This window comes from Excalfactoria chinensis, chromosome 1 (genome assembly GCF_039878825.1).
Source record: "Excalfactoria chinensis isolate bCotChi1 chromosome 1, bCotChi1.hap2, whole genome shotgun sequence".
In the NCBI taxonomy this organism is placed as follows: Eukaryota; Metazoa; Chordata; class Aves; order Galliformes; family Phasianidae; genus Excalfactoria; species Excalfactoria chinensis.
The window spans coordinates 130019795-130047054 of NC_092825.1; the positions used below are offsets into that span (position 1 = coordinate 130019795).

A 27260-nucleotide genomic window follows, 5' to 3' on the forward strand; every position below is an offset into this window, starting at 1 on the left:
TTTAAAGTTTGCTGACGGTAAAATGCCCCATGGTATATGCAAGGCTATCCTTGATGTGCTGCAGGTGTGCCTTTAATTAATCAAAGCTACAGCCTGTTGTTTGTGGGGGATCTTGGAAGGAACCACTTCAGAAGGAAGATGCACAGCAGAGCCCAGCTTGGTCAGACGAAGCATAATTGAGGTGCCAACCAAGCCCGTGGTTTTAGTTTTTGGGGAGAAAGCAGCAGGTCTCCATGCCCTTGGTGGGACAGCATTTCTCTCTCTAAACCCAGCTCCCCGTGAGCTCTATGTGAACCAGTGATGGGCAGAGCTGCCTGCTGAGCAAGGTAAAGCTGGCAGTATGTCAATGTGAGAGCTTGGCAAAGGTGCTAGTGGCTCTACCTTCACCACTCCGCAATTGGGCCCTGGGCCTACCAGTCCTCCAGCACCCTGGCAATGCCGCACAGCCATTTAGAGGGATCATTCTCCTGCCAGAATGGTCACAGCCCAACTTCAGCCCAGAATTTTCCCAGCCTTCACGACAAACATTACGTTTTGCTGAACAATCAAGAACTTTCCCACTGCTCTGATGGCAGACGAAAGAAGTACAAAGCCGTATGTTTTTCCCTGTTGCTGGAGCTGAGCTGCATCCACACTGCTGTGTGGGTGAGTGCCTTTGATCCCACACAGCTTTCTTGAGGAGCGCTCTGGGAAGGAACAACTGTTGATCTCCCTCCTGAAATCCCATCTGTTGTCTTCAGCAACTATGATTTTGCTGTCTGAACTAGATAATGTTTCCCTGGCAGTGGCTGTAATTTTCCAAACGCTTGCTTGGTGCAAAGTCAGAACTTGATTAAATAAGGACAGGCAGGAAGATAATTTTCCCCTCTCCACCCTGTTCTGCAGCAATCAGACAGCACAGCGTCTGTGTGAGGTTTGGGCTTACTCCATGCCTCGATGGCGAGGATCAGTGTGCTGATGGTAGGGGCGGGCTCAGGAAACAGGGAAGCCCTTCTGGGGATTAATATTTGTGGTATTATTATTCCTCCACACACCTTTAGCAATCTGCCGCAGTAGATGGTTAGTTTGTGGTAGAAACAAAGCAGGCAGCAGCTAAAGTTAATAGGATTTTAATGTAACAACGCACGGGATGAATCATTTGGGGAATTGAAGTTAAATGGAAGAGCGTATCAGAGTTTGAGGATTTGGGGAAAAAAAAATAGTTCAAACCAACTGAATGAATCCAAACACACAACCACCTCTTCTCACTGGTTAGGGGGAAATTCCTTTGGTCAGAATGATGGCATTTGGAGCCCTTCTCACTGTGTTTTAGTGAGATGTTTCGCTCACACTGAGGTCTCTAACATTTGTTCATGAGGTGACAGAAATGGGAAATACATCCCAAACAGCATCAGAGGCACATCTGTTTGTGGCAGTTGTGTGGGATGAAGTACAATAGAGGAACAGGACTGGCTTTTGGGAAGGTATCTACCCAAGAGATGAATCCCGGTTTTGGTAAAAGACTTCTTAGCTGCATTTTCAGCACACTGATGTGTGCTGAAATCTGGGTACATGTACACTCCTGAGGAGTGGGACTCATTTTGAGATCTTCTCTCCAGGCTCCAGAACCAGACACCTGATTTGATACTCAGGTGCAACCGTATATATACATCCATACTTCAGATACGACAGTCAAGTCAGAACTATATATAAAGTTAAGCACACGGGGCCAGGATTCCCGTGCCAAGGGCGGGCTCAGCGCAGGGGCTGCGCACCCTGAAATGGCGGAGGGCCGCAGCCGACCCTCTGGACGGGAGCCGCCGTGTCTCCGCCTCGCTCGCCCCGGGGTGGGGATGGGGGGGGGGTCTCTCGAAGAGCCCAGCCGCTCCGGCGCAGAGAGGAGGCGGCTGGGGCACGACACCCGCCCGAGTGGAGGCGGTTGAGGCCGCCCCGGGCGCGGAGCTGCCCTGCCCGGCCCGGCCCCTGGCACACGGGAGGCGGAACCCGGCGGCCGCCCCCGCCCCTCAGCCGGCGGAGCGCGTCGGGGAGTTGAGCTCGGCGGCCGGAGCTCCGAATGGGGCGGCGGAGGCGGCGCTGCTCGGCCTGAGGAGAGCCCGCCGGCGGCTCCCGGCCGGAGGGGGCCGAGCGCGGACGGCCGATGGCCGGGCTGGAGGACGGCCGGGAGTGGGCGTACAGGTAGGGTGGGGGGACTCGGCGGGGCTGGGCGGCCCGTGGGGAACGCCGTTTGGACAACTTTCTGCCGATCTGAAGGAGGAGGCGAGCCGAGAGCCGGAGCGGCGGCGCCCGGCTCCTGGCGGGGACTTTATCGGACTTAAAATAGCCCTTTCCCCGTTGGCAACGCGGCCACGGTCAGCGAGAGCGGCACGGCCTCCTCGCCCGCAGCCATCTCCGCCCGCGGCGCAGGTGTGAGGCGGGGCGGCACCCGGGGCAGGTGCGGGCGGGACGGGGGGGGTCCCGCGGCCGTCCCCTTTTCTGGGCTTCCCCTGTCACCCGAGGAAGGTCTGAGGGCTGCCGGTGCAGCGTTCCGCTCTGCTGCACACCGGTGTGCTCGCGTGTATTTAAGGCTGTGCCGGTGTCACCGCGGGGACAAACCCCGTCGTTCTGTGAGCACTGCAGGTGTGAAGCGGCGCGGGATGGAAGGTGCCACCAGCCCGCCTTTCCAAGGTGCATCCGGCCGAAACCCAGCCTGGTTGGGGTGGCTCTGAAGCTCCATTAGTGCCCGAGATAGGGTTCTGTGCAGTCATCTGGGTCAGTTTTGCACTGAGCAGATCGTTTGCTCTGAAAACTCTTAAAAGCAGTGAAGTCTGTAAAACTGACTGAGCGAGCGGTGTGTGTTTCAGTTCGCTTATATGGATTCCACATCATGTCTCAAAGGTGTTTTACAGTGTGCATACAGCAGGGTTTTGTTGGGAGGAGAGATTTTTTTTTTGGGCTGCTTTTGGAAATAGCAGCTGGAAGCCATCTGAAGCGTTATTGCTTTTTGTTTGTATTCTTCCTAACTGTAGGTATGTAGGAACGGTTGTACAAGAATGCTTTGTTTTGCAGGGTTGATCCGTATGGGTTTGAGAGGCCAGACGACTTTGATTATGCATCCTACGAAGCGTTCTTTTCCAGATACCTCGTGGTGCTCACCAGAAGAGCCATAAAATGGTCCAAGCTCCTGAAGGGGAAAAACAGCATACAGAAGAGTTTAAAAGGTGTGGTTACTTGTAGGTACTAGCGCGTTATGCTGGAACCTGTGTAAATTGCATTGGATTGGGCTTTTGAATGATGAATACTGTTTTCTTATTATAAACAGTAATGATACATGAGCGAAGACGCTGCTGTTGGGGAGATAGTTGGTATGATTTAAAGCTTACAAAGGAGTAATCCTTCTTTGGCATACATGATAATATCTTATTACATCTGTAACCCAGAGATTACAGCCACGGGGACTTCCAGATGCTGGCGTTCAGCTGTTTGTTGCATGGCGTTCTTTGAATAGATGTGCGGTGCTGCAGAGTCTGCAAGCCCCCTGGGTGAAGGTGTGAGGGCTCTGCCAGGAGAGCAGTTGCTGACAGCTCTGACAGCTCTTAGGTTGCTGAAGTTTTCAGATTCTTCCTTTTGTAGAACGACATTCACCCGTGTATGGAGCGATGTCAGTTTTGAGGCTGAGGATCACCAGGAAACGAAGGTTTAAGCTATAGTTGCTAAATCCCTGAGTCATAGAATTTCCCAAGTAGGAAGAGACCCACAAGGATCATCGAATCCAGCTTCTGGTTCCACACAGAGCCACCTAACATTCAAACCCTGTGTCTGAGAGTGCTGTCCAAATGCTCCTTGAACTCCAGCAGCTCGGGGCTGTGCCCACTGCCTTGTGCAGGCTGTTCCAAGCCCAGTTACCTGAAAGTAACTACTAGTCTCTTATTTTTCTTGCTTAGAGTGTTAAATTTTAATATAATGGCAACTTTGCAATATTCTGAGTTAGTGAAGACTGTGGAAAAATTGTTTATTTTCTTAAAATGTGTGAACTGTGAGAGGTGCAACCTTTGGTAATATCTGTGAGTTGGTCACGGCTCTTTTCTCTCACGTAGCCTGTTCCAGCCTTGTCACACTCGTGTGACACAGCAGTGTGAATGCCTTTGGCATTGTTTCAGAGTTGAACCTTTGACTAATTCTCTTAGCTTGTCCATTAGGCTTCAATGGCAGTAGTCATGCTGCCATGACACCACTCATAACCATTAATGTAATAACCATTAATAATCATCGATGTTGTGTCAATCTTCAGTAACAGGCCACTGTATTGTATTTTCAAAAGGTCTGCAGCAGTGTGTGAGAAATGGGATGTACTAAATCCCCTGAGAGGACGCAGACAGCCTTGATGGTAGCAAGTCCCTTTGTGCTGGTGTTTCATCTTTGACATTATTAATTTTAGCAAAAGGTACTTCAGTTTGTCAACTGTGCGTTCTCATGTAACTTTAAGGAGAATAACTGGAACAAACGGTGTTGGGGAAATACGGTCTGAGTGTAAATTTTAAAGTTGTTATAATAAACCTCCCTCGTTATCTTCAGCTGATACCTTGGGGGAGGAGAGCAGCAGATTAACCTGTACCATTACTGATTTAAATACTTCCCCTCTGATACCAGTATTAAGGTCTGTGGCAGATGCACAGAGAATTGTGTAAGTAGTGGCTTTGGTGTGTGCCCTACCCCGCAGGATGACCCTGAGGGAACCCAGAGAGCAGGAGGTCTCTGTGCTCTTGCTGAGTTTCACTCCTCCAGAACGAGGGTCCTTGCTCTGAGGCTTTGCTCAGGAGCTGATTCCGATCACCTTCCTTGCTGCAGAAGTCAGCCGTAAGTGGGAATCATAGAATCATGGAATGGCCTGGATTGAAAGGGACCACAATGATCATCTGGTTTCAACCCCCCTGCTATGTGCAGGGTTACCAACCAGCAGACCAGGCTGCCCAGAGCCACATACAGCCCAGCCTTGAATGCCTCCATGGATCCACAACCTCCTTGGGCAACCTGTTCCAGTGCATCACCACCCTCTGTGTGGAAAAACCTCCTCCTAACATCTAACTTAAACCTTCCCTGTCTCAGTTTAAAACCATTCCCCCTTGTCCTATCACTACACACCCTTGTAAACAGCCTTTCCCTCTCCTGTTTATACGCTCCCTTCAAGTACTGTAAGGCCATAGTGAGGTCTCCCCTGAGCCTTCCCTAACAGTCCCAGTTTCCTCAACCTTTCCTCATAGGAGAGGTGCTCTGGCCCTCTGATCATCTTAGTGGCCCTCCTCTGGACACACTCCAAGAGTTCAATGTCCTTTCTGCACTGGGGTTCCCATGCCTGGACACAATACTGCAGATAACTGAGGAGTGCTTTTTCCCTCCTTCCCCACAAACCCTGTAGATGTATCAGCAAGCCCATATCCTCACTTGGAGTTTTCCTGGGGCTGTATTAAAAGGCATCCTGCTATGGCTAGCCATGAGTGAGGCAACTCTGTGGCTCCACACCCATTTCTCTTTACATTCAGAGAAGTTTGGAATTCCTCTGAACAGGGTGATTCGGGTGAACAGGAAGAAGTGATGACTTGTGCTAATTTTCCAGTTTGGAAATGTGGTGCGTTCACGTGCTTCTCATGCCCTGTGTGGTATGTATGTATGTGATTCTGTTCTGCCGTAAAGAAAAGTAATTAGACTACATTTTAATGAGGATAATTAAGGAGTGTATCCTGTTGTTCTGGATCACAGCCTTCTGGCAGGGCGGGTCATGGCTATTTTGGCTGATAGCTCCCTTTGCTCATTCTCCAGTCTCTTCCTTCATATTGTTTGGTGGTGTTTTGTTTCAGTTTCTGCCCTTATCATCTACAGTGACTTCTATGCATGTGCACGTTTCTAGGTGGTATTTGGTCCCTTGCCTCTTATTTCAGTCTCCTTAATTGCTGAGGTCCACTTAATTTTTGCTTCCATCTATTTCACTACTATCTTTCAGGGACCACAAGGCAACAAAACCATCAGACATAATTACCCAAAGGAGCTTAACTTTGACCAAAAGTATGCTGTACAAGAGAATTGGATGTGCTCTCTTATGAGTGCATTAGTCAAAACTGACCAGTGGCAAAAGGTGCCTTTCTGGTCTTGGAGGTTGGTAAAGCATAGCAAGAAGTGAAGTAGGGATTGTAATGGGAACATTTCTGTTCTTGTGCAGGGCTTGGAGGAAGGAAGGAGCATCTCAGGAAGTCTGTTTGTATGTTTTACAGCAACTTTTTCCTCAGAATTTAATCGTAACTGTAACATACAGATGCTTTTTACGCTCTTCTAATGTTATCAGCAGTTTAATTTTTGTTTTTAGCTGGTGTTTTCCTGCATAACTTGATTTGCCACTTTCCCCCTCAGGACCAGAAGATTTATCTGTGAAGCCATCTTGTTATTTTATTTTCTCCTGGGGCCTTTCTGGAAAGCATCCTGCTGTGTTTTCTCCTTGCGCCAAGGTCAAAGACTCATCTCCACTTCTATGAATTAATATGCAGTGCTGTTGGAGGTGGATGCTAACTCTGCTTCTAGAATGGATAGCTGTTCCAGAAAAAGATACCATCTGAATTTGTCTTACAGTAAGATAGCCCAGTAATGTACTCATCAGCTACGCTTAGAGCATTTGCAGGCTCAGTCTGTCTATGGTGCAGAGTGAAGCAGTGTAAAGGGGAAGGAAAAATAAATAAATAAAAGGTAAATCCAACCTTATTTTATGATAAAAAGGTCAAGAATTATCATTTTCCTGGTGGGCTTTTCCATTCTTCATGAAGTGGGGAAGCTGGGATAGGCAGTTGCCTGGGCTGATATGAGCCTCTGGCCACCTAATGTCATGTGGATGATGACACTGAGGGATAATGAGTGTATGCGATGCTGCAGGGCTGCTTTCCCCTTGTGCCAAGGTCAAAGGCTCATCCCCACATCTCTGAATTTAACATGTCATGTTGCCGGATGTGGATTCTGGCTCTCCTTTCAGAATTGATAGTTGTTACAGAAAAAGTACCATCTAAATTTATGTGTTACAGTATGATAACTCAGTAATTTGCTCAGTCAGTGGGATTCTTAGGAGCATTTGCAGGCTCGTCTGGACTGGGGTTCCTCAGATGCATTCATGCATTTGCTGGGCCTGGGAATTATTGAGCATCGAGATCAAAATGTTGTAAATAAAAAGGTGAAGTGGGGATTATTAAACATGGAAACTTAAGAATTATTTCCAGTCTGTCTGTAGAAGGCTGTAGTTAGTTACTTTACAGCTGGAACAGGAGAGCTATAAACGCTCATGGGAACACTAAACAAAAACTGCACCTTGAAGGCTGAGTGTTTATTGCAAGTGTGAAGGGCAGGATCCAAAGGTACCAGATTTTAGGTGGGTGGATTGCCTGTTAGAGATGCACGGATCTCTCCATTGACACTGAGAAAGCAGCTTGGACTCCTGAAGGATAGAGGGCTAAAATAAGGTGAATGTGTATAGAAAGTCACTGGCTGAGTTCCTGTAAACTCTTTAACTCTGCTGTTTTTAAGGCCAGTTGCCTTTAATTCAGATACCATTTATCTTGAGTTACAGATCTGTGTGACTGGATATGAGGAGGCTAGGTGATGCTATTGTGTGGAATAACAAAGGATTCCTCATTCTTATTCAAACCCCATTCTTTTAGTAAGAAATATCTGTTGCCTTTGTCAGCTTCTTCTCCCTGGTAAAAGCTAGAGGACCTCAAATGCTTGGCTATCTTTTTGGATCATCAGGGTTTAGGATTATGAATTAATGACCAACATTGACTCTGTGTTAATGTCTTTCATTCCACTCCCAGGAGGAAGCTGCTTTGGCTGTTAATAAGCCTGATGCTTCTTCCTACAATCTTTCACCCTCCTCATTCATACTGAATCATCTTCATAAATTAAAAAACAAACACTGAAGAATGGTACAATGCAGGCAATAACAGCTATTTTAGATTTGAAAAAGACTTCCCCAGTTATTCTGGGAAGAAAAATCTGCTGCTCGCTCACATTTTTATCACTTCTAAATGAGTTTAGACAGTAGCGTCCTATTTCACATGCATCTTTGCTATGGTTTCAGCACTTAGGTGCTAAGCTGAAATCCCAGCATTATGTTAACATAACCGTTTGTGCTAGAGCATAACCAAGCAAACAGTGGTAGAGTGTTGGAGGATGTTATGGAGAGATCAAGGTGGTGCTTCCCTGAATGAAAAAGGACAAAGATCGCTGTTTATAGCTCTATCCAGAAAGCTGGGAAAGATTCAAAATCCTTATGGGAGATCGAGGGCAGGAACTGAAGATCAGCATGGGGAGTGAGTGGCAAGAACTTAGGAGTGAGTCTAAAACGTACTGTGTAGCTGAGAAGAAAATGTTTATCCTAAATGGTAGCATGGGTTTGAAACCATGATAATCTTTAGTCAAGAGTTTTCCTTTGACTTTTAAACGTTCTTTTACTTATTCTGAAAGAAAAGTGTGAATGGAAATATTTTAAAAATAAACTAAAAAAAAACCCCACTATTTTGTTTTGCAGTGAAGAGATATATCAGGAAAGGCATTCCCAATGAACACCGTGCATTGATCTGGATGATCGTGAGTGGGGCTCAAACCAACATGGAGCAAAACCCTGGATACTACCAGAGACTGCTCGAAGGAGAGAAAAACGACAAGCTGGTTGAAGCAATCAAAACAGGTAATTGTCTTGATAACAGAATCTTGGTCTATCTGCTGTCCTGTGCCCTTCAAACGTAAGAGATCAAGTATGTCTTGGTTTTAGTAGTAGTGGTGAACTAACATGTAAATTAGATTAGCCATAAGCTCTTTAACAGTACAGTTCTTTCCAGGATTATCATGTGGTCAAAAACAGTAAGGAAGATTAGAAATTATTTGGGCAGGAACAAACTAGGAGGTATTAGGTGAATGATGAGTTACTGCAAGGTCTGTCTTTGTGTCTATTACTTCCTCCCCCAGAGGACCTGGAAGAGCAGCAAGCAGTGATGGCGATATGACAATGGTAGAAGCAGTTGCTGTTGTCATTTTCCATATTGAAAAGGCCAGGCAGTTAAAGTTGGGGCTTTACTGATTTTTATCTGGAGTTAGGTAACCATTGAAATTCCTCTTGTTTTATGCCAAATTCCCTCTCCACAGCAGCACTACACACCTTAGTAAGGCATTTTGGAACATAATCTTTTATTTTCCTGCAAATGCAAGGAGTAGCCAGAAATCTTCTGGTTCACATCCTGCTCAGAGACAGAAATAGCACAACTCTTAATTTTGTGAATACAGAGGAAACTACAACATTGAGTTTCTATAGCCAGCCTTGCTAAGGGCCAGGAGAAGGAGCAAAATGTGTTCAGTCAAGTGTATTTGCTGCAAGAGAGAGATGAAGCAATTTGTTTTCTCAGTTATCTTTTAGCTGCCTGGCTGTTGCTCAAATGAGGGAATGGGATATAGGAAAGATGGGTTGGAGGGCTTTATTTGAAGGGGGGGGGGGAAAGAACTTGGTACTTCAGAGTGATAATTTTCCTTTCTAACTGAAATAGCAGTGTGAATGTATGAGGACTAAAGGAGAGAAGTATTAAAAGTGAATGGAAATATTATGTTTACCTTCTTGTAATCTTCTTGACTGTGCGAATTTTATTACTGTGGGCTTTAGTTGGGGTCTGTTTCAATGTGAACTGTTGTATGACATTCAGTACATTTTACCTACGTTGGTTTCCCATCAGAGTGTTTTTTTCTGTAAGAGAAAACTAAATAAAGATGTGGAGTTGTGTTGCCATTCACTTCTCATGCTTGGCAGTTTCCCTTAGTCTATTTCAGGCAGTCTTGGAGTCTAGCTATAAAGTAATAGGCCAGCTCAATGCTGTGGTTTAAAAACAAGGGAAAAGCAACCGTGTTTTCCTCTTATGTCAGGAGGAGAACTGGGAGGGCAAGGCCAGTCATAGAATTGCCTTAAAATAGTTGTGAAATGTGTAAAAGCCAACATTTCTTGTTTCTTTTATGTGCCCAGAAGCTCCAAACAATTTTCATTTGCATTTGGAATTTACTTGCAGTCTGGAAATGTCTTCAGTGGGATATAATTAAGTTGCCAGAGAGACCTGGGCAAGCTTGAAAAGCAGGCTCGCAAGAACCTAATGAGGTTCAATAAGGCCAAGTGCAGGGTGTTGCATTTGGGTTGAAGTGCTTCTAGGTATGAATGCAGACTGGGAGACAAACTCTTAGAGAGCAGTCCTGCTGACAGAGACTTTGGAGTTGTGATAGGTGAAAAGCTAGACATGAGCCAGCAGTGTGCTCTTGTAGCCCAGAAAGCCAATGGTGTCCTGGGCTACGTTAAAAGAAGGGTGGGCGTCAGGGAGAGGGAGGTGATTGTCTCCTGCTCTGCCCTTGTAAAGCCTCACCTGGGGTACTGTGTCCAGGCCTGGGCCCCCAGTACAGCATGGGTGCAGAGCTCTGGTCTCGTTTTGAAGAAAAATCTGACTACTAATAGCAACTAATCTTAAACTTTGACTGTTTTCCCTTTTCAACTTGCTGATTCCTAATTGATGAGCTTTGTTGCTGCTTTTGCTTTATGACACTTGCTGTTGGAATATTTTCTATTTTTTAAGAGAAGTACAGGAGAGAGAAGAAGTCTTAAACTTAAGAGCTTGAACAGTGCCTGTCTCTAAGTTCTGATGGAAGTTTTCATAGCTCAAAGTTTGTACATATTTAGAAGGGAATGCATTTCTACTGAGCTTTGTTGTTCATGCCCTATTATAGTAAATCTTGTAGGACAAGTGATGTTGGTATGATAGAATGTGGCTGTCCTGATGCAAAGGCTATGTGCTGGTTCCAAAGAGGTCTGGCTGTAAGTTAATGTGGCTTGCTTGCAGTGAGTGACCCTTAGACCAGGCCATTGAATTGCAGGTAAGTCTATAGTGTGCTCTTCTCATGTACCCACACAGCTAACAGGCACAGTTGTACTCCTGCATGTCATGAGCTATAATGGCAAGAAACTCACAGTCCCCTCAGCCTGTATGATGCCTCGTGACCTCTGGTGTGAGGGCCTGGCTGTGTGGGTCAGATGGTGCTTGTGGGATCACTTGTAACAGGTTCAGAAAAGTGATGCAAGCAATTGCTGTTGGCTTTTCACTGGAGACAGTGGATGTTCTACTCTCAACCCACAAATAAGTTTCTCTGAAAGGAGTGAACCTGTTAGTGAGGTTTGGGAACACTCACTGAGTTCAGGGCATTTAGGAGGCAACAGCATCAGCTCCTTGGGTTCTCTGTGTGAGAGAATCTTAACAGGTCACGTCCAGATGGCTTCCTCACCTTGTCTGTCTGCCAAAATAGCTGAAGGAAGAGCCGTAGGGAAAAAGTGTGTAGTGATACTTTCTCAGAGTAGCTTACCTGCAGCCTTCCTTGCTGCTCCTCCAGTTCTTTTGGAGATGAGAGGGAATGGAGTTTGTGCAATTTGTGCTCTATTTACAAAAAAAAAAAACAACCAAAACCAAACATGCTCTGGAAGCAAATAGGAACCGATTCTCTACAGACTCTTCCCAAGGTTGTGAAATTGAAGATGACTTCAGTTTGGTCGGCCTCTGTTTGGACTTTTCCTATTCCTTCTTCACCCTTGCTCTGCACAGCTGTTGGGAAGAGCTGAAACGTCAGCTTTCATCTTTTCCGTTAAGTCCAGCATATACTCGAATAAACAACAAATTATTCTGATTATGCAGATACAATGCTTCTCTTCCTACCAAGAGGAAACCAAACAAACATAGTTATCCTATAACTGCCTGGCTGCTGATCAAGTCCTTTTAAAATGATCTTTTTCCTTGTGCTTTTCTTGCAAGTCACATGAAAGGTGAAATATTTTCCAACCCTCCCATTTCTGTAAATGATTTATTGACTTCAGAAGGGAATAAAGGTGACTGGTGTGATGACTTCTTAATGCTTTTGAATTCCATGAGACTAAGAATGATTTTGGGGGACTCCCACCTTTTAGTTGCTTATAGCTCCAGTTCGTGTCAAAGCTGTGATAGACTTTGTCCTTTCTGCAGAAATAGCTGATAAGATCTGATAACTCATAAACACAAATATCTGTGCAACAATGCTCTCACTGAGCTTCTTTGTTTTGCTTTACTGTATCTCACTTTTGTGTTGTTGTTAAATATAACCAACAGAACTGTTATTTTATTAATGTCTCGGGTTTTGGAAATCTTCAAAGTAATGCTGCTTTTAAATAGGGTTTTTCCCCTCAACTTGTGCTTCTACAGATCAGATGTGCTCACTCAGTAGAGCAAGTAACCTTTGCTCACCACTCTGTAGGGTGAAGCTGGCTAAAACTTAACTCTGCCCGTTTTTTTCCAAACACTATTGAGTGTTGGGGCGACTGGTTCAAACCTGCACTCCTTTTTTTTTCCAGTCCTTTGTAAAGATTCATGTTTGATCTGGAAGAAATGGGTGTTTTGAAATGGCAGTAATTGCACAGTGCTCAGTTCAGCACTGAGCTAAGCAGGTGGGACGTGCGTAGTCTCCTTCTCAGTTATCCTGCACAAAGGAAGGAACAAATTGTCTAATGGTCACATCGTAGGGGGGGAAAAAAGATCATAAACCCCAATTAAAACCAAACCACAAAGAAACCCTGATTTCAAGTGAAAATAATCAATTGCAGGAATAGGTCTTTTATTCATTTTTTATTTTTTTTAATAGTTTGGGAATACTTGGTGGAAGCCCCCTGGGTGATAAGTCAACTGATTGGTTTGTTATGGAATATGCTTTGCTAGAGGTGCAGCTCATTTCGTGCTATTTGGCTTGATAAATTAGATGAAAATCGTTTTCTGTTGGCCCGAGTGCTTTGCTCTCATGTAGCCTTTGCAGTCAGACCATGAGAGAATCCATTCTGCAGAATTCCTATAGATCTGCCTGGAATTGATTTCTGTACCCTAATGAGATTAGTCTTTCTAGGAATAGATCATCTACAAATGCAGATGGCCTTTTAGCCAAAATAGGGGTAAAGCTGCTCCTTGTTAAAATTCATCCACCAAAACTGTGGTTTAATGAGGGTTTGATTGTACTTCAGGAAATCTGTAGAATCTGGAAGGCAAAGGAAGGAATAACTCTTTACTTTTGGTCTATTTTTCCCCTTCTGTCTAGACATGAACAGAACATTTCCAGATAATGTGAAGTTCCGTAGAACGGCTGATCCCTGCTTGCAGCATACGCTCTACAATGTGTTGGTGGCATATGGACATCACAATAAGGCAGTAGGATATTGTCAGGTATGTGATCACGAATTTTTGTGGTGCCTCCTCCTAGTATAGGTGGCAAGTGGGAAGAAAATTTGGTTGAAGTTCACTTATAAAGTCTTCTGTTCTCTTCCTGCTTTCCGAGGCTTGTCATAAATAAGTAGTATTTTGCAGAGTTTTTTCCCTTTGAAGACTCTTTGGGGGGGGCATTTTCATAGTGCTGGTGGATTTGCTGGGACAGGGGCATGCATAGCACTGCCTCCCCTAGTACAAACAGTGAAGTTCAGAGCCCTGTGAATTTACACTTAAGAGAAGCTTTCTTTGTGTGCAGTGTTAAATGCCAGGCAGTCTCTTGTCACCATAGATGGATGCAACTACTAAGCTATCAGCCTAGAAACAAATAGTTGATGTCGTGACTAGGAGGCCAAGCACTGTGTAAGGCCGTGCAAGGTCTGCCCAGGCTGTAGTGACTCAAAGCTTGAAAACGAGCCATTGGGAAAGGTGCAGTGTCTTAATATTTCCACGTTCTGGAAGTGCTACAAGACCTTCTGTGGTGGGACATTTGGATTGAGAAAGGAGATCTTGATTTCCATAAAAGCTTCTTGCTTCTTTGGTGGCTGTTGTCCTCCTCAGAGCCGTGACAGCGCTGCTGCCTGTGGCCACCAACAATACTGCACAAGTTGAGCTTGGAAGACAAGAGAGCGGGGAGAAAGCTGAATAAAGGGGTGAAACTGAAGAAGGCAATGTAACCAGTGCTGGCTTTCATAGCCTGTAAATATTTAAAGATAATGTAATTTTCTGTACCTAGGGAAACTTCCAGGGGAGCTTGCACCTCAGGGACATTATACGTAAATTGTCATGCTAGTTTGCTTTCTGTATTGTTATAAGTATTGTCTTGTTTGTGGTAGAACAGACATACTTGAGACAACTTAAAGCTGAGAAACAGAAAGACAATAAACTACTGTTCATCCAGTGCCCTTTATTACTAGACTTCACCTAATGTTCCAACTGTGTAGAATGGAAGTAAGTTAGCCCTTAATCAAGAGAAATGACCTAGAAACTCTTAAGGTAAATGCCTGCATCTTAAGATTATTCTCTTTCTTTCAGGGCATGAATTTCATAGCTGGATACCTGATTCTTATTACAAAGAATGAAGAGGAGTCCTTTTGGTTGCTAGATGCCCTTATTGGAAGAATATTGCCTGGTATGCTAAGGGCTTACACAGTTATCTTTGTATACCAAAGCCTGGCTTTTGTTTGATCTTGGCATTTTAGTTAATTTTTCAAGGTTTTAGATGTTTAATTGGCTTATGTGGACTTAGACATTTTAGGGACGTGGAAACAAGGCAAAGACAACATACAGGCCAAACTTGTCTGCTCCGCAGTCAGATTTTCACCTTGGTTTTGTTATTTTTCACTCCCTGCATATACCTGTTTGGTAGTTGTCTTCCTATGCCACTGTGATGCTGGGGAACAGGGCTTGGATGGTGTCTGGGATTTGGCACTTCTGGTAGCAGGAATATGAGATGAGGCTCAGATGAAGCAGTGATTGCAGAGCACGAAGATGGGTGATGCACACAGCTTGAGTGCTAAGCCTGACGCAGGGACTTGGCAGGAGGCAGTGTGACCTTTCTTCAGAAGTAGCTGCAAGGTGGTGTGGGTTTCTGCTAGGCTGGGGACCTCTGAGCAGGCGTGCCTTGGGCACTGTCTGTGCAGTAGTATTGCGCAGCAAGGCAAACAAATGTCACCCCGTCTGTGTGTGTATGTGACTTTCTTATCACAGCTCTTATAACCAATTACAGGATCTAGCCAGGCTGGTCAGTAGAGCCTTGAGGGCAATACAGCACACCGTAAGGTACAGATGGCATTTATGTCTGCTCAGCAGCTCCCTATGTTATTTTGCCTGGATGCCTGGCTTTGCAGTAGGAGCTTACCTGCTGAATTTTGCCTTGTATATAAGCTGAATCTCACCACGTGCATAGACTAGCTTAGAACCATAAGCTGACATCAGGCGCAGCTATGTGCTATACTCTTATAAAGTATATTTGGGAACGTACTTTCTAGGAATTTAGTTCTAGAGGAAGAATGGCTTTGTCAGAAATTCCCACGAGCATCACATGGGAATGTCTGCAGCTACACCCTCAATGTAAAGCCGTGTTGAGAAACTTGTTTTTCTATAAGGAAGCTTTGAAATTCGCTGTTGGTCCAGTTTTGCTTTTGAACAGATGTTTTTCCCAGGTGGTTGGAGGCTGAGTGCAGTATGACGGTGTCAGCTAAATGATGGTGAGAGGCAGAGGCGAGGGGTCTGGAGCACAGGCCTTATGGGGAGTGGCTGAAGGAGCTGGGATTGCTGCGAGAGATCTTTTTACCATCTGTAAGTGTAAAACACTGAATGCATCATATACAAATTGAGTTTTTCTTTAAATGTAGGCAGAATGGTTGGACTTCGTTTGCAAACTGCTGGATTAGAGACAGGCGAGGAGCACTTTGACTTCAGTGAATCAGTTTGCAAATATTTGAGACTTACGGCCCCGAAGTTTACTTTCAAGCTATAAAAATAGCCTAAAGAAAGCAACCGTCGTGTTTTGGCTCAGCCTTGAGAACTGTAAGCTGTGCAAACAGGTAGGAGACTGAAAGCTGCCCTCGGCCATGTGGCCTGTCACTGCCCAAATGCCATTGACGTCACTGGGGGTTGATGCGGCCCTCCTCTGGCACAACTTGAGGCTATTCCCTTTAGTCCTATTGCTAGTTACATGGGGGAAGTGGTTGATTTCACCCTCACCACAGCCTCCCTTCAGGTAGTTGTAGACAGCAATAAGGTCACCCCGAGCCTCTTCTCCAGACATCCAGTGCAGAGGCTCTCAACTGTAAGTGAGGAAAGGTGTATGTGCTCAGAATGGTTATGCTGGGCAGGCTCTCTTTTCTCCACAGCCAGCTTTGAGAGAGCTTGAGGTGCTTCTTCCAGCTTGGCTGACTCAGCATGAGCCCAAGTTATCTGATAATGTTCATAGCATGGTGGGTAAGACAACTGCGTGATTTCAATCAATATTATGCATGTGTGTCTGAGAGAGAGAGACAGACAGACTGTGTCCATGAAGAAACTTTCTCAGCTGAGTACATCCCTTGTGTTAGTAGTGCTGGTTACAGTGCATTTCAGTTTAAAGCCATATAATTACTTGCTGGGGACGAAGAGAAATACTGTACATTATCCAGATTTTCAGAGGGAAGAATCAGTTTTGTTGGATACCAACAGGTTGATGAGACGATCTTTTCCTTTAGTTTCATTGCTCTTCTCTTGGTCAGTTTTCATTACAGCCTGTGCTTTCCTCTTTCACTGCAGTAGATATACCTCCAGGTTATGTCCTCGTTTCTGATTGTGTCCTGTCACTGCTGATTAAATCCATGGATATTTAGGACAATTTGGAAATCCCTTTTCTGCCCTCTGCAGTGTTATAACAAATGCTTCCTTGCCCCTGCCCACACACATTTAATTGCACTCAACTTCCACACTGGTACCTGGTTACTGGCAGGGTTTTTGGCCAGCAGGTGAAGCCAACCAGCAACAGATCATGTTCCTGAAACCAGGGCTCACCTCCCTGCTTTAGGATGAAGGAGGCATGTGCTATAGAGTGTGATGGAAGTGCAGCTCCTCTGCCCTGGCAGAAGGGGACAGCTTGGCAATGGTGCAATTTAAGTAGAGGCTTTCTGGCTGAATTGCCCTATTACAGCCCTCAAAAACCTTCTGACCCTGCAAAAGTTGAGCAGGACTGGAGCTGGGTGTGTGCCACACATTGGCTGGATGCAGCACTGCTCAGTACGGCTGAGTGAAGCTAGAGAGATTCATTCTTGTGCTGAAGGCAGTCCCACAGTCTGTTGTGTCTGCCAGCTTCTCAGCGAGGCCTTTGGAGGGATTAGGAATATATCTCCACCCCATAGCATGGGAGAATTGAATTGTTTAACTGAAGTTTTAGGTGTTTCCGAGATCTCTTTATTCCCAGGTTCAGTCAGAAGATGCTGGAGCAGACAGTGTGGCCCAGAGGAACCAGTAGGGATTCAGTTCAAACTGAGAATGCACGTGTCTGCAACTTGTGTTCAGTATAGCTCTGCTTGTTGACACACTTCTTTGTTCCGTTGGAGAAATACTGGGGAGGCTGGATTACTTTAGAGAGCAGATGGTAGGAAGTAATGTGGTACCCTGGAATGTAATTTAAGGAGTGTAGTAGTCGTGTTTTTATGCATCTGTGAATAAGGTGGGAAATTAACAGGGGAAAAATGTGGCAGTTATACACTCCGCTATACATATATCATATATAGATAGCAGAAGTTAATATACCTAGAACATGTCTCATGTCAGAGCACAAAAACATCTCTCAGCTCAGTAGCATTAACACCATCTCTTTCTTTTTCCTCATCACTGTTAATAAAGTGCTTCATAGAACCATAGAATCATAGAATTACTCAGGTTGGAAAAGACCTTGAAGATCATCAAGTCCAACCACAGCCTAACCAGTACCCTAATTCTAACAACCCTCTGCTAAATCATATCCCTGAGTGCCACATCCAAGCGGCTCTTAAACACATCCAGGGATGGCGATTCAACCACCTCCTTGGGGAGCCCATTCCAGTACCTAACCACCCTTTCTGTAAAGAAGTTCTTCCTAATATCCAACCTAAACTTGCCCTGGCGCAACTTGAGGCCATTTCCCCTTGTCCTGTCACATGTCACTAGTGAGAAGAGACCTGCCCCACTCTCACTGTAAGAACCTTTCAGGTACTGGAAGACGGCAATAAGGTCTCCCCTCAGCCTTCTCTTCCTCAGACTGAACAGCCCCAGCTTCCTTAGCCTCTCCTCATAGGGCTTCATTTAGGTTTAGCCTACAAGTACTCCTCAGGGGTCAGTCTAGCAACCTTCCTTCAGCCTGGTGCTTTTAAAAGTGGTTAGTTGGTTTGTTTAACTGGTTTGCTGCCCGATTGTTTATAACTAACTTCAAGTAAGAATGGAGTTTTGAATGCTGACATGGTCACCAGACTGGCAGACTCACTAACGGGCATTATCTGCAAGGACAAAAGGTGCAATGCAAGATACTGTTCTGGTGTGCAGCTTAGCCACTTCTGGTTAAGGCAAACATCTGTGTGTTTGGATAAGAGATAACTGACACATTTCTGGTTCACAGTTGTATCAGCCATAGGCTTGCAGGTATTGTTGCGTAATGCAAGAGATGAGAATATTTCAACTGAGTAACAGAACATAATTACTCATGCAGCTTTTGCATATCCTCATATCTTTCTTCTGATCAATGTTATGACATTCTTTTGAAGTCCTGTCAGACAGACTTCAGGTTTTAAGGAAGGAGCTGCTTGAGGAATACAGAATGCTTTACTACCTATGAAGTACTTCTGTGTAGACTGCTTATTTATCTTTTAGTTGCAAGTAAACGTGCATTTATTTCCTTCTGATGACTGGATGAATGCCCAGAGGGATTGCTGTGGAACATCATAACGCAGAGCTGGCAAGGCAGCCATGTCTTTGAAGACCTGCTTCTCCAAGGGGAAGCAGAACTTGGTTCCACATGGAGAATTTTAGTCAGCTGTGCAGGTAAAAGGCACCGTGGGACCTGAGTGTGTAACGCTGAGCTGAATTTGCAGCTTAGCAGGAGACTGTCACATAATGAAAAACATGTCCTTTCACTGAGAGTGCTTGAGCACTGCAAGCATGTGCCTTTGGTGTGGAGAGCTTGCAAGACTGTCTGTAATGTACATGACATCATATTTGCAGAGTTGTTTTTGATAACAAACCCTTTTTATAGCCTTGCTTCCGGGCTGTTTCCTCATCGTGCTCTATTGGTAGCACCCAGCTGCAGGGTTGCATGCTGCCAAAATCCTCACACACCCGTGCAGCGTTCCTCTGGTCATGCATGAAGCGATAGTCGTGTGCAGCTCTGAGGTGCAACATCACATCTGCCCCAGGGAGAGAGGCTGAGTAGTCATGAGTTTGAAAATACGAGACTTGGACATACTCTGCTGTTAGTCAGCTGCACAATGAAAGGATTCATCTCTGAACATTAGAGGTCAGTTGTATTTATCTAGAAGTTAAGCATGCCGTGTCCTGATAAGCCGAAAGCGGAATGTTGGGGTCATCGTGTGCGTATATTTAGAAACCTTGATAAGCCTGAAATGCTTATTACTTACAAATCTGAACTGCTAGGTGACTTGGGAGGTGGGAAACAGCAGGAAGTGAGGAACTGGGGCTGTTCTTCATTCAAATGATAAGTGTATTTATACTACGGAATAATAATAATATTTCCTAGAAACACCCCTTGCAAATTGCAAGACTCATCAGTAAAAGGGCAAGCTCATTGTTCAGTATGTGTGCTTTAGGTAGCTGGGTAGGAGTACTGCAGTTTTGTCTTGTGTGTGATAAAGTATTCGTGTTCTCAGTCTTGCTTTAGTGTGGGAGCATGCGAACCTTTGGCTGCGCACAACAAAAGAACCCAGCATATTTAGAAATGCTAAAGAACATTGTATTCCTCAGCATGGCTGTATTAGCACTCTGGCAGCGGGGCTTAAGTCATAGAATCGCAGAATCATAGAATTGCTCAGGTTGGAAAAGACCTTAAAGGTCATCAAGTCCAACCACAACCTAACCAATACTACCCTAACTCTAACATCCCTCTGCTAAATCATGGCCCTGAGCACCACATCCAAGCGGTTGTAGCTAATGCTTCTTTTAAGACTTAAAAGTAAGTAGAGCTGATAACCTTTTCTTTCATGTGCCGTCAAGTCAGCTTTCTGCATTAAATGTGAACATTAAACCAAAGATGCAGGCTTCTAATGTTGGTTGGGTTAATGTCATACATGGAGTGAAGTGACATACTCTCTCCTCCAGTAGTGAATATATCCAAAGACTACTTGGGCTTTTCCTGAGCTAAAACCTGCTTATTGTGGATTTATTTGTAACTTATGATATTGGAATGCTTGTGTTTTGTTTTTAAATTGATCAGCTACAGCAAGCATTGAAATTATTTGAAAACATAGTATGATGCATCTACATAAAGGATGTGTTTGTGGAGGGGTATGTGCTTTGGAAGTAAAGGAATGGTATGAAGGAGATCGTGAGCAATGCCCAGTAGTGGCTGCAGGGTGACTTCATTGTAGCATTTCAGTACCTATAGGGAGCCTACAAACAGGAGGGGAGTCAACTCTTTGAAAGGGTGAATAATAGCAGGACAACGGGAAATGGTTTTAAGCTGAAGGAGAAGAGATTTAGGTTGGATGTCAGAGGGATGTTCTTTACTATGAGAGTGGTGAGGTGCTGGTACAGGCTGCCCAGAGAGGTTGTGGATGCCCCGTCCCTGGAGGTGTTCAAGGCCGGGTTGGATGGGGCCCTGGGTAGCCTGGTCTAGTATTAATGGGGAGGTTGGTGGCTCTGCCTGTGTCTGGGGGCTTGGAGATTCATGATCCTTGTGGTCCCTTCCAACCCGGGCCGTTCTGTGATTCTGCGATGGCTAAAATTAATTATCTTGTTACCTTCTTCAGGCTTGAAGTTAAGAGGACTGTGGGCTTTGTTCCCTTTCTCTTGAAGCTGAAGGGTTGGATTTGTTTTTCTCTCCAAATACCAGGCCAGAGCCATGTGTGTCTGCTTAGCTTATTGGTTAAGCCTCCTGCATCTATGTGCCCAAGTCTTTTATGTGATTTATTAGGGAGCTCCCACTGTGACTCTTAGCATTGTTGTAAGGAGATGAAGAAAATGTAACTTCGTGTGGTTATTTTTAAATGTGAGATAATACAAGTGTGTGTTTTATGCTGAGAGGTTAAGAATAATCTCATCAGTGCAGTGAACTGATAAAGTAGTTCCTCTTCCTAATCCCATATAGGAATTAGCCAGAAATCCAGAATCCTTGTTCAGCAGTGCTCGCCAATCCTGTAAGACTCGCCATGCAGCTGTGTTTGCTTCTTCCATAGGCACAGCAAGCACTTGTGGTGATCTGCTCTGTTAGGTCATGAGATCCTCTCCAATGGAGGAGACTTCATAGAACCATAACTACAGAACAGCCTGAGTTGGAAGGGACCCACAAGGATCATGGAGTTCAGATCCTGGCTCCGTGCAGGACCACCCAAAACCCAAACCCTGTGTCAGAGAGGAAAACTGACCAACAGCACTTTGTTCTGTTATGTGCAGTCTGTGCATGAGTGCTTTGGTAGCTGTGTCTTTAATCTAGATCTGTTTCTAATGATGCACAGCTGCATCAAACATATAACAGTGAGTTACTATTAAAACCAAACCCAGCCTGCTTCATTCCTCATTACTGGAATGGCTGAACTGTGTTTGTGCTTTCTAACGTGCTGCCAGTTTCGCTTTGTTTCTCTGTGTCCAAGAGATTGCACACAGAGTCTTTGCTCCTTCGTATTTCATCTTTGTCCACTGCGAAGTCAGGAACAATGTCACCTTTGCTTTTCTTTCTCTGGTCTTTATTTTTAAGAGCATCACTCTTTTGTTTCCAAACGGTAGCTGCCACATCTGCTCAGAATCCCGTTGTGCTGCCTGAAAAGCAAATAAGAAACCAAAAGGCTCTCTCTGTCCCCCAGCATCCGTTTCCCAAATGTGGGATCAGAGGCAAGAGAAGAACATGGACAAATGGGATTATGCAGGGAAAATAAAACACTGCCTGTTTGTGCTTGCTGAAAAGGTGTTAAATAATATCTCAAAGCAGCATAGACTAAAATTGTTGCATAATCCCGGTATCACAGCCAGTAAACATCTATACAGTGCCTGTATTCTCCCTATTTTAAGGTAGCAGCCATCCAAAATGAATTGGGCTTGCTTGTATCTGTGTTTATTTTGGAGCTACTGTTCAGTGGTGTGTGGGATGGCTGCTGCTGCTGCATTCAGAACTCCAGGACAGAAGTTCTTGTTCGCTTTGACCCAATGAATTAAAAATGATGGTTTGAGCCTGTTTGGGGGTTTTACTCGTCATCCCTTGAAGGGTGGGAATCTTGTTTTTAAAACAACGTTAAGTGTAAGAATTCAGCTTGCCATGGAAGCACGTATCTGCAGGATATCGCTGTGGCCAGGACATCTGCAGGGGGTCATTTCGACCTGATAGTGCAAAAAGAGTTGGCAGTACTCGTGGTTTTCCTCCTTTTCCTGTTGTGATTTTCTGATTTCCTCCCAAACGTGTCTTGTTCAGCTTTTTTTTACTCAAAGACTCACCAAACAGATTCCTACAAGACCTGTCTCACCTTTTTGAACTATCCCATGGTGGTAACAGAAGAGCAGAGCACTGCCCTGCCTTTCTGGCCAGAGCAGGCTGAGAGCCGCCCATGGGGAACAAACAGTGAAAGAATGCTGGAAAGGTTTTGTTTTGTCTTTTACCTCAAAAGCGTGCAGTAAGAGTTTGTTTCTGTTGTGACTGGAAGTGTAGAAGTCAACGCTCTTCCTAAAGCTAGCCGGTTGCAGTTGGCAGCCTGTTCTTGCCCAAAGCCTGCTCTGCTTTTCTGCACGGGCCTTGAAGAAAGTCTGGCTACAAACCCATTGCTCTTGCAGCAACGGGCCACGTTGGAGCGCTGCAGAACGGTGTAAAAATGAACCAGTTTTGGTTTTGAGAAAGAAAACTTTACAAAGGAAGGAGTGCAGCTTTAGACCGGTAGGTGTGGTGGCTGCACAGCATGCTGCAGCTCTTCAGCTCCTTTACCTGCTGGTGGGATCAGTGGGCAGACTGATTATTGTACTGCAGAGGTCACGTTGCGAAGAACTTCTAAAATGGAAGGGGAGAATCTTTTCCCTCTTAAATACTCTTATAAGCACAAATCGCTCTGTTTGTCCCGGGCTGGGTTATGTAGGCTCTTGAAATGATGGTTAGAAATGCTGGAAGGCATGCAGCAGGGCTCAGGTCGTACCTTAGGTATTTCTGCAATACTAAGAATAATTCCTAGGCTGCTTCTTGCAGAAGGAGTGTTTATATTTAACCTGACATATGCACGACAGACTCGAAGGATTCTTTTATAACTTCTTCAGCTCTGACTCGGGGAGGTAATTCAAGGCTAGGAGAGCACTGCTTCTTAAACTTTTATTTTTGGAACCGCTTAATCTAGCTGTAACACCTCACAAGGACGTGCAGTCCTCACAAATCCTTACTTCCTGCAAATCTCATTACTGCTGGGGGATGCTGGCAGGCAGCCGTATGTGGGGTGGGATGTGGAGAGGTGCCACTCGCTGTGGGCTGCCCCAGGAACGGAGCGGGTGATGATGTGGGGAAAGCAAGGGGAAGCCTACGGGTGGCTTGCTAAAGAGCTTGGAAATGGAGAGCCTGAACTAGATGGTCTTTGAGGTCTCCCCCCTGACTTGATGATCCTTAAGGATCCCTTCCAACTCAGGATATTCTGTGATTCATATTGGGAAAGTTGGTTTTCATCCAGATGAGTTTGTGGAATTTAGTAATGAATAAGAAATTAGAAGAATAATTTCTAGTACGGTATTTCATTTGTTGCCTTCTGGAACATGAAAAGTAACGTAGCGTGCGATTGCCTAAATCGCTTCCATTTGTCAAGGTAGAAATAAGAGGAAGCTGACACTGTGTTTTCTCAGGAGATAACCTCTCGTCTGAGGATGCTCCCGCAAAGCAGCCCAGATCAATAGGTACAATGCTGGCCTATGCCTGCTCGGTACTTATTTATTTTTCATTAGTGAGTGGCAGATTGGGAGCAGATGCTGGCTTAGGTCCGTTCCAGGTCACAAGTTGCGCAGTGTTTGCCATAGAGGGGATAGTAATGAATATGCTAATTGGCTCTGGGTAATGCAGACTGAGGCATTTCAGATTGCTCATGGCACAACGCGGAAGGATATAACGCTATTGGACTATATATAATATTGGGCTATTGGGATGGCAGGTGAGTGGAAATCATTTGCTGCACAGCATCCTTGTGCAGAAGGGCTCTGTGTAGGGGTAGGTTTGTGTTGGCTTGTTTATAAACAAGGACAACTCAGCCTGGGAGAGACTGGGCAGAGCAGAAGATCAGGACAAGGAGGCACACAGAGTGGCGTTAGCGATGGGGGACATTTTGGAGGCACGAATACATATATCATGATATAGAGAATGATATAATATCCCTGGTAGCTCTAATTAACACACAGTAAGTACATACATATAAAGCTATCTTGGATGCAGCCCCTTGCACATGACTTTTCCCTGCTGCAATCTGGCAGCAGTACCCCAGCAGAGCTGTGTGCAGCCCAGCTGCCTGGCCTCTTGTCTAACAAACCTGTACGCAGCTGGAGTTTATGCTGAGGCTTCTCAGCTGCTCGTAGCTCTGCTCATTCATGGAGCAGCGGATGCACAGTCTCTGGCTGTGAGCTTTTTGCTGGGCAGCTCCTGGAGCGCAGCACAGTGTCCGGTTGCGTTCTCTTTGAGCTGCTGGCATTTGCTCTGCTGCACTAATTAAAAATAGCGGCTGCTGTTGATCTGAGAGTATCAGGTGATGGCACGGGGTCCTTGTTCCTCCCAAGGACACTCACTGGTGACGATGGGAAGAAGTTTGTTGCTCTCGTGTCACAGGAACACCAAAATTAATGGTTGTGGAAGTATGAGAGGAGCAAGGAGGGGAGCAAAGAGCAGGCTTGTTCTTTTGCCTCAAGTTGGTTTTCTTGCATGAAAGCAGTGTTTTGAGCAAAGTTTGCTTCATGAGTTAACGTTACTCTTCCTGTGCTTCATCTCACAAATGCACATAACGTGTGTGGGGAGAGTTGTGATGTTGGCTTAGAGCTCAGGGTGTAGCTCTGTTTGTTTTCTGTGTACTTCCTTGTTGCTTTGGCTGTGGAGCGTGTCAGAGACAGGCGGGTAAAGCAGTGTATCCCATGGCAGTTGCTCCTGCTTGTGAAGGGATTTTGCTCATCGTTCCTCAGCGAGAACAAAGAAAGTAAGAGCCACAGACAGACAGTGGAGTTCCAGTTCCTGAGAGTTGAGTGTGACACTGCTTAGTGCCATGAGAACGGCAGCGGATGTTCTGCAGTTGGGATAGCACAGTACCTCTTAGTTCTCCCAGCTCATAGTGAGGCAGACGGCACAGCACGAGGGCACCTTCCAGGTTTGCTTTGTGTGGTAGAAGCCACCCGCTCAAGCTTCAGTGTGTTGGTGGGCACCTCAGCATGTGGGTTCTTTGGGCATCCACGTGACTCGTGTCCTCTGCTGGGCCACCTGAGCTCTGATAAACTGAGTAGGAGACGAGTTGGTAGGCACGAATGTTGTTTCATTACAGGGATCATCCTTGGCTAAGAGAGGGGCTGTATGACCACAATGCAGGCGTATCTTCACTGTGTGGTTTAAGTTACTGGGACTTGGAACATGTGGGCTCAGCGTGCCTTTGTATGTTCAGCTCTATGTGGGCATTCTCTTCAGTTCTGTGGAAAAGAGTTTCTACTGCCTACTAAACAATGGCTTCCTCTCTCCAAGATTATTACAGTCCTGCAATGCTGGGCCTGAAAACCGACCAGGAAGTCCTGGGAGAGCTGGTGAAGATGAAAGTTCCAGCTGTGGCCGAGCTGATGGAAAGACACGGAGTCATGTGGACCCTTGTGGTGTCACGCTGGTTCATCTGCTTGTTCATTGACATCCTTCCAGTGGAGGTGATGACTGGCATTCCTTTCTTCTCAATGTACATTCGTGCTTATCGTTTCCTTTGTAGCACGTTAGCAGTAGTTTCCTACGAGCTGAATTCTTTCTTCTCCTGCAGACTGTGCTCCGAATATGGGATTGCTTGTTCTACGAAGGCTCAAAGATCATTTTCCGCGTGGCCTTAACGTTAATTAAGCAACATCAAGCTTTCATTTTGGAAGCCACGAATTTCCCTGACATTTGTGACAAGTTTAAGCAGATCACCAAAGGAACCTTTGTAACGGAGTGTCACACCTTCATGCAGGTAAATTCTCCACAACCCTCAGTTTAGGAGTGGACAGGACTGACTTTGACTTAGAAAGGTTCAGAGCTTACCCCAGAAGATTGAAATGTAGGGACAACAGGAGCAGGTCTGTCAGCACCCACTCGCTGAGCTGTGCCATTGCTGTTATTGCAACGCATAGAGCACAAAGCAGGAGGTGGCTTTTTGCCCCCAGAAGTTTGGTGCCCCTCTCAGAGCTCCGTGCACAGCTCTGGCATGTCTATGGTAGGTTTCACTTTAGCTTATAGACAAGGAAGCTGAATTTAACCATGAGTGCTTTATGAGTCTTTTAACTGGAGAACTGAGGGGAAAGGTAAATCACAGGTGTAGTTTTATTCGAAAGGAAGATGATTGAAGGGTTTTCCCTTCCATAAAGAGTCTAGAATAAGAGGTTTGTTAAATGTTAACCAGTGTGAGAATAGAAGCTCAGAGGCCGATGCAAACACCTGTCCCTGAAGGGCTTCTTTTTCTGTTGGCACGTTGGCTAAAGGCTCCATTTTAACAGGACTGTCTCATTTTTGCCCCCAGAAAATATTCACAGAACCCGGCAGTCTGTCCATGGCAACAATCGACAAGCTCCGAGAGACGTGCAGAGAGAAGGTGCTTGCTCAGGGATAGCGACCACAGGAACTCCGACTCCAGGAACGGACACATTCCTCTTTTTGCACTGACTAGAAGCACTCTGTAAGCTTTCCATGAGTTAAACTGACACTTGACCAATTTTTTTCCTGCCTTCCAAGTAAGTGTTTTTGATGCTTTGTACTGTATGTCAGACTTGATAACTGGAACTACTGCAGCTGGTGGCTCTGTCCTTATTTTGTAAGAATTCAAGTGTTTTCAGAGTAGAATATGATCAGTGTAAGGACACTCCTCTTGAAGTCGCTCTCCTTGTCTATTCAGGGTGTTTTGTAATGTCAGAACAGGTGTATAGAATTACATATCCCTCATATTGTATTAACTCTGACACCTCTTACCATTTGTACAAAATAAATCTAATTTAATTTGTCAGAGTTTGTTTTTTCCTGGTGTTTTTTACGCTCATTTAAGGTTTTCTGGCTCAAAAGCTGCAAGAGCACAGCATCGAACAAGACTCAGATGTGGAAGT

The 27260-nt window shown here is 45.2% G+C and overlaps 1 protein-coding gene across 1 annotated transcript; it reads left to right on the forward strand.

Moving 5' to 3' along the window:
• The first annotated feature begins 2002 nt into the window (after positions 1–2002).
• On the forward strand, positions 2003–27164 carry GRTP1 (growth hormone regulated TBC protein 1). Its single transcript, XM_072345559.1, has 8 exons — positions 2003–2175; positions 3046–3197; positions 8537–8695; positions 13135–13259; positions 14334–14430; positions 25672–25844; positions 25952–26137; positions 26684–27164. Exons 1-8 carry the CDS (start codon positions 2138–2140, stop codon positions 26771–26773), a joined length of 1020 nt encoding a protein of 339 aa, XP_072201660.1. The 5' UTR covers positions 2003–2137; the 3' UTR covers positions 26774–27164.
• Positions 27165–27260: the final 96 nt, after the last annotated feature.